Source organism: Phoenix dactylifera, chromosome 5 (assembly GCF_051530095.1).
Source record: "Phoenix dactylifera cultivar Ajwa chromosome 5, Ajwa_hap1_PhDact_Kaust_v1.1, whole genome shotgun sequence".
Classification (NCBI taxonomy): Eukaryota; Viridiplantae; Streptophyta; class Magnoliopsida; order Arecales; family Arecaceae; genus Phoenix; species Phoenix dactylifera.
In genome coordinates this window covers 33,778,665-33,786,598 of record NC_143194.1, presented here as the reverse complement: position 1 = coordinate 33,786,598, position 7,934 = coordinate 33,778,665, and the positions used below count along the sequence as shown (strand labels likewise).

General features: G+C 41.4%; 1 protein-coding gene across 1 annotated transcript; it reads right to left on the bottom strand.

The window, feature by feature from the left end:
- Positions 1–5,224: 5,224 nt before the first annotated feature.
- Positions 5,225–7,444, bottom strand: CAT5 (cationic amino acid transporter 5). Its single transcript, XM_089930928.1, has one exon. It carries the CDS (start codon positions 7,219–7,221, stop codon positions 5,449–5,451), a length of 1,773 nt encoding a protein of 590 aa, XP_089787054.1. The 5' UTR covers positions 7,222–7,444; the 3' UTR covers positions 5,225–5,448.
- Positions 7,445–7,934: the final 490 nt, after the last annotated feature.

Genomic DNA, 7,934 nt, shown 5'->3' with positions numbered 1-7,934 from the left:
TAATGTAATGACAAGTTCACTAGCTTTGAGTTATATGAATGTATTTATCAACTACAAGCTCTAATGGAGCAAGGCATTCACTCCACTCGATCCTCTAGTTTTTCATTCACAAACTTGACTCACGTATTATCAAGACTATACAACTTTGAGTGTCCTGTAGATGTTTACGAGTTCTTGAAGTTGGATTCAACCAATTGCCAGAACCATGTTTGACCTGATCCATATAAATGGTCAGATATGTCCTGTCCAAAGTTGTAAGCTCTGATCTACTCTTCAAGCTTGTACTTGTAAATGCATTTAAATACTCGTTTTGCATCAAAGTTTTCGGCCCTTGTTTCTCCTCTCTGAGGATCTACAAATAAGACTTGATACACAATGCAAAACATCTGTTTGCATGGAAACTATTGGAGCAGAATTCCATTAATTTTTTTCAGATATTTCAAATTTAAAAGAAGAACTTGAAAGTTGCTGCACACTTAATCTGACTTGAATTCCCAAGCTGATGAACACAGTTGAATAGACCAGAAAGTTATTATTATTATTTTATTTTTTGATTGCATACTAATTTGCCTGGTGCACCTTAATTTATAGCTTCTTCTCTAAACTTCCCCAGGTGAATATCTACAGTACCATTGCACATACCTTAGCTAAGGATTTTTGGATCTTGAGAGTAGACCATATCTTACAATAGGGAATCCGAATCAATCCAAATACTCTAACACTCCTTTTGAGCTGCTATTTGAATACCTTGGAAGATGCAAAAGAGCCGGCCTTCTCCCTTGCCAATGACTTAATAATGCTAGTGTGCTAGTTCCTTCCTGCAATCACTAAATTTATCCAGCTAATGCATGCTTTTACTTCGATTAATAATTCACATTTGCGACAATGAGACTCTGTTTTATTATGTAAATTATAGGGCACTGGTGTCAACATTGTTCAAGTCATATAATGATCTTACTTTCACTCCCTGTATTTGTGGACTTACTTACAACTATCCTGTTTTTATGCACATCTAATTTTAATTTCTCGTAATCTGTAGTAGTTCTTTTGGAGCTCGTTTGAATGGCAGGGAGTTGGTAATCCAAGTCCTATATTTGAATTTGTCCCGTTGATATATGAAAGATGTCAAGCCGCTGGGATCTTTAACTTACCATTGGTCCTCTTCCTTTTTTAAATTTTAAATTTGTTTTCATTTTTATTTCCAAAGAGCCCGGCTTGGTTGGTTTTTTTTAAGGCTCAATATATCTCTATAACCAAAGAAACAAGAAACACTATATGTGAAGACATGTGGCTGTATATTTAGTCGCATATCGATTATTTACTAAAAAATTTTGGATACTTATACAGAATTACGAATCTTCCAATTAGCCATTTTATATGTGCTTCTAAACAATTACAAATCCAGCCCGGAAAGGATTAGGATCTTCTGCGAGATTCATGCAACGAGTATGAGTTGTATGCGGACGCGTACTTTTTTGGTTCAATGTACCTAGACTCAGCGGCAGTGATGAGAATGGGCCTGGCCAGTTATTAGCAGAAGTTCAAATAGGGTAGGTCCAATGGTCCAGCCTTAAACAGGATAAGGTCATGTTCATAAAGTCTGTGCTACTTCGACAACTGCAGCTTATCAGTTAGGGTCCATAGTGATAGGCGTTGGACATGGTGGTTTTATGAGAGACTACTACCAGCATAAATTGGGCATATCATGTTACTGATGGAGGCTCAACAACATGATATATTGCTCTCTATTTTGTCACATTAGGTCATCGTCCAATGCAATGATGGTCACAAACTTACCATGCTAAGGGTTTGTTATAGATTGTTAATAGGGCCTATTGATCACATTTCTCTTTGTTGGAAAGAGGTTCCACATTTGTGCCATGGGAAGTGTTTTCTCAAGTGTTTGGTGCCTTTGATAATTATTCTCAAAGAGAAGTAGACCAAAAAAAAAAAAGAAATAAAATAAAAATAAATGAAAGAAGGAAAGTAGTTGTCACCCATGCTTAGCTAATCTTGAATCTCACAAACCAATTGAAGTTTGAAGCCTTCCTTATTGCACTACAAATTGCCAAAACCTATAGAGGAAGGTAATCTTGTATTAACCTTGACTCTAAAGTATTACAGGAGAGAGTATATATAGACTCAATTCAGTTACATGGGGTTGTTATAACCACACAACCGTTATAACAAGAATATCAAGTTTGTTAGAACAGACACAGGGAAGAACTCAGGACAAGCATTCAGACTGAGAGGTTTCTGTTATACGCCCCCTCAAGAGAGACGTTCCATCAGCAACGCCCATCTTGGATCGTAACTCCTGAAATCGCCGCTGAGCAAGAGCCTTTGTAAGGAGGTCAGCGAGTTGATCCTGGGTAGAGAATTAGAGATATGTGAAACAGACAACAGTCCACGGGAGACATAATCATGAACGAAGTGCAAATCAATAGCTATATGCTTAATTCTGGAGTGAAGAACCGGATGAAGACTGAGATGAGCTGCACCAATATTATCACAATAGAGATCAGGCGGCTTAGAAAGCCTGACACCCAGTTCTCCAAGCAAGGAAACTAACCAAGCAAGCTCAGAGGTAGCCGTTGCTAAGGCACGGTACTCCGCTTCTGTGGAAGATCGAGCAACGGCCCTCTGTTTACGAGTGCTCCAGGAGACTGGTGATGAACCAAGAAAAATAACATAGGCTGAAGTTGAAGTGCGATCATCAACATTGCCTGCCCAGTCTGCATCAGAGTAGCCTCGAAGAAAAATGGAAGGAGAGGCGGAGAACCGGAGTAAAACACCATAGAAAATTGTTTGTTTAAGGTACCGAAGTAAGCGATTCAATGCAACCCAATGAGTTTCCGTGGGACGATGCATAAACTGAGCAAGTTTAGTCACGGAAAAGCTAATGTTTGGATGAGTGAGAGCCAAGTATTGAAGGGTACCAACAAAGCTCCTGTAGATAGAGCAGTTTGTCGACGGAGAACCATCATCAAGCTGCAACGACGGCTTGGTTGCTAAGGGAGTATGAACTGACTTTGAGCCATTCATATGAGCACGCTCAAGAAGATCCCGAATATACTTGTGCTGGATTAAAAACAAACCCTGACGTGTTGGAATAACCTCAACACCAAGGAAGAAGTGCAAGGGACCAAGATCCTTCAGAAAAAATTGCTAGCCAAGATGATCAATCACCTGGGAGACAAACGCTGGCTGATTTCCTGTAAGAACGAGAACATCCACATAGACCAAAAAATAACAGAGAACACCAGCATGGTTGTAGATGAAAAGAGAAGAATCAGACTTGGAATTGATAAATCCCAAACCCAAGATAAAGCGTTTTAACCCAAGATAAACCCAAGTAATAGCTTATTTACTGAAAAATTCTAGATACTTATATAGAGTTACGGAACCCAAAGAATATCTTCTAATTAGCCATTTTATATGTAGTTCTAAGCTATTACAAATCCAGCCCATAACCCATGAGGTCTAGGTGACGCCTCAACATAACCTTATTAAGATAGACCTTCTTTTGTTCAATGTACCTAGACTCAGCGGCAGTGATGAAAATGGGCCTGGCCAGGTATTAGCAGAAGTTTCAAATAGGGTAGGCCCAATGCTCCAGCCTTAAACAGGATAAGGTCATGTTCATAAAGTCTGTGCTACTTCGACAACTGCAGCTTATCAGTTAGGGTCCATAGTGATAGGCGTTGGACATGGTGGTTTTATGAGAGACTACTACCAACATAAATTGAGCATATCATGTTACTGATGGAGGCTCAACAACATGATATATTGCTGTCTATTTTGTCACATTATGTCATTGTCCAATGCAATGATGGTCACAAACTTACCATGCTAAGGGTTTGTTATAGATTGTTAATGGGGCCTATTGATCACATTTCTTTTCTGTTGGAAAGAGGTTCCACATTTGTGCCATGGGAAGTGTTTTCTCAAGTGTTTGGTGCCTTTGATAATTATTCTCGAAGAGAAGAAGACCAACAAAAAAAAAAGAAATAAAATAAAAATAAATGAGAGAAGGAAAATAGTTGTCACCCATGCTTAGCTAATCTTGAATGCCCTCACAAACCAATTCAAGTTTGAAGCCTTCCTTATTGCACTACAAATTGCCAAAACCTACTCTAATCTTATTTAGAGGAGTCTATCCAGCCTCATTTTATACTTTTTAGATTTGGTGCGTTTTTCTTTCTTTTTTAAAAAAAATAAGATGTAAGTTTAAGAAATGCTTATCCTTCACCAATAGAATAACATGGCTACATTGAAATTCTCATAAATTTATTTTCACCAGAAAAATAATGATGGACGAGAACTCCCATTAAATTTTATTGCATTATGAAGTTGAAATAAACAAAATTGAGCCTAGTAAACTAAGAAACTTTTTGCGCCGTTTGTTCTTTAATTCAACCTGGTCTTGCATTTCTTTTCTCTATCTTGCATTACCACACCGATCTGCTCCACTTTTCTTCTTGCGCCAAGAACTGCAATCCATGGGAATCCATGAACATTTTCCTTTCTCCCTTTTGTTGGATTTACAAGATTCTTATTACTAACTCTGAGTTGGAGCCAATAATCATGTTTTGGGGACTTCAGTTGGACTTGACCGATATCTAGTAATATGTGCGAATCATACTTGAATCGGATAACATTTTTCAAATATTCTTATAATATAGAACATTTGCCTTATTAATGTTATAATTATATTAATCATCATCTGACCGTACTAATGCTAGTTTTATTTTTTTTTGGTTGCACTATGCGTACGCAATTAACTTGATGCCCCCGGGACTTGTATAAACTTGTAATTGACTTATAGGATGACAAATAAAATAAATCTTTGATTAATTGACTCAGTGGAACTCCCAAAATTTTGCCCGTAGAATATGTGTGCGGCACTACTTAAAGGGAATTGCAGAACTAATTCTGATAAAATGGAATAAATTGGTTATGTTTGCTTACCATTATCATTACTTTGATTGAGGAGACTATCACAAAGCTGTCTTATAGAAGTATTGTTGAGTGCTAATTTTGGCTTGGAGAAATTATGGAATAATTTGCTTGTATTAAGAATTGGCGAGGAAGTGGCAGCTTCTTTTTAGTTGTTAATGGACTTGGATACCCATCTCAGCTATGTCATTTCCGTTCCTGCTGTTAGAGACAATGAAAAATGATAGAATTTTCAGTTCCCACAAGTTCAATTGCTCAAATTCCCTATCAATTAATTTGCAACAGTCATTTGCGTAATTTATTGGGGAATTTCCACAAAGTTGACTGTCACCATCCTTCAGCACATTTTGCCATATCTTTTTTCGACATTTTTTTCCATCGACAATGTTCTTTTCTAGTTCCAGATTACTATCCATACAAACATCATATTGCAATTTGGATTTAGATAAAAAGACAAGGAAATAAAATACCATTCAGTGTTGCCCTGTTTCAAGGCCCTTCTGCTAATTTCTTCCCATCTTCATTCTTCACTGCTTCTACTGAAGTTGGTTTTTCATATTGGCCATGGGCCATGTCATAAGTAGCATGGACTCCAAAGAGCACAAAGTAAAGCAGCATTATCAGAGTGCAGATCCCAAACCTAATGAATGCTTGAGCACCTAAAGAGCCCATGAGAAACAGATTGATTGCAATCGACAAGGACGGCAGCCATGGCACCAGAGGAACCCCCCACACCTTCGGCGTCCGGCACTGAGGCACGAACCATTGGATCCCCAGAGTGCCCACTATCCACAGAGGAACAGTTATCAGATAACCAATCCATCCATGAGGCCTCAGTCCCCAGTAAGCCGAAGTCCCCACGGAAGATGCAATTATCAGCAGCAGGAAGCTCGACAGCCTTACGAGATGCGAACGAGAGGAGACGCCTCTCATGTAGTATCTCCTCACGAGCAGCGCAGTGGCCATCATCATAAAGATGAAGAGAGTGCTCACAGATAGTATAGGCGCCAAGATATCCAGGCTCGAGAAGAAGGCAATGCAGGCAGCGAAGAAGGTGATCAAAATAGTGGCATAGATCGGTGTCCCAGTCTTCGGGTGGACTAGAGCAAAAAAGGGTGGAATTATGTGACTCCTAGCTATGTGAGTGGTGTACCGAGCCTGCCCGAGGGCGCCGACGAGCAGGACGGTGGTCATCCCCTTGAGAGCACCAAGCGCGACGATGTACTGCGCCCATGTCCACCCGACACTCTTAAAGGCCAGAGAGTATGCCGCATGTGTATCGATATCCGTATATTTTTGCATCATGCTCAGTGAGAGGGCCATCAGGCAATATATGACCGTGATGATCGACATGGAACCAAGAAGGCCTAGTGGTATGTCCCTCGACGGGTTTCTTGTTTCCTCAGCCATGGTGGCGATGTTATCGAATCCGCCATAGGCGAAGTACACGATTGCAGCTGCTTGGAAGACACCTTGGACGCCATGAGGGAGGAAAGGTTTCAGATTGCTGGTGTTGGCATGGGCAAAGCCACCAATCATGACGAATACTATGACGACAACGTGGACAGCAGAAGCAACCCAATTGAAGTAAGAGGTCCTCTTCGTGCTGCTCATGGCGATTGTTGCAGTGACTGCAAGGACGATCACTGCAATCGGGTCCAAGAAATTGAAGCCCTCAGCGAGGTGCGTGTGGATTGTTAACGAGTTCGGGGGGCGGTTCAAGAGGGTTGCCAAGTATGAAGTCCAGGATCTGGCAACCGCCGCGCTGCCGACTATGCTTTCTAGAATCATGTTGGCTGCTGCTATGAATGCGGCTAAGTCCCCTAGTTCCACTCTAAGGTAAGCAAATGAGCCCCCTGCTACGGGGATTTCCACCGAGAATTCAGTGTAGCAGAAGACGGAGAGCATGGCGGAGATGCCGGAGGCAATGTAGGAGAGGATGATGGCAGGGCCAGCATGATTATGGGCTTCTTGGCCCGTGAGGACAAAGATTCCGGCACCAATGACCGAGCCAAAGCCAAACCAAGTAAGGTCCCACCAGTTGAGGCAGCGCTTCATCTCGTTCTCGCTCTGCTTTCGGAGCTCCCCGAGCTCGGTGGCATCGCTGGATCGACCAAGGAGGCGGTCCTTGAAGCGGTGGTGGGTCTGGCTGAGGGCCGCTCTGTAGGCCGCCCAGCTCTCGAAGGACTTCTCCGGGAAGAAGTCTTCCTTGCTGCATCTCCAGTAGCTCCTTGTTGGGAATTCATCAGCTGATTCTCCCATGGAACCAATAATATTTCTATGGCCACTCTGTGCTGCTTCTGGAATAGAGAGGGTGTGGTTGCATTGGATAAGCCTGTTAGTTCTTGGGAGCAGATAAATTCTTTATGGATTCCAATAAGTAAATTTTCTGGGACTCGGAAGTCAAGACTGGATGGAAAATGAACTTCACGGTAGGTAGATCGCCCTGTGGAAGTGATTAAAATGAAGTTGGAGCAGCCACATGCAAATGGTGGGACCATGTCTGGAAGAAATTGTGGACATATAATAGAAATAGTGCTCCATGCTTGACCATGATGGGGCTAGACATGGTATTCAAGACTTTGGTGTTGTTACTTTCCAAATTTCTAGCAAAGCTTCTTTGTCTGTAGCTTAGAGACTTTTCTTTCCCTCATAGGCGGCTTGTGGATCCAAAGAATCTCCATTGATGTGCAGACGAACCTGTCTTCTTCTGTGACCTTCCTATCATCAAATAATCAGAGATGCTGTTCACACACATATAATTTGCAGTGTTCGGGTTGTATCTTCCACGCGTAAGAATGATTCACCTTCGTTCGTAACATCAATGGCTAGACCATGCAATGACCGCTTTGAGAGCTGTGCAGGTGCATCGAAAAAAAGGCTGGAGTGCTTTGAGATCCATGCAGGATGTAATTCAATGGTTGACGTCGCACAAGAAGATCGATCATTCTTTCGTGCGAAACATACAACCCGAA

Excerpts from the sequence above, each read along its gene's own strand:
- CAT5 (XM_089930928.1), bottom strand. The coding sequence starts at position 7,221 with ATGGGAGAATCAGCTGATGAATTCCCAACAAGGAGCTACTGGAGATGC.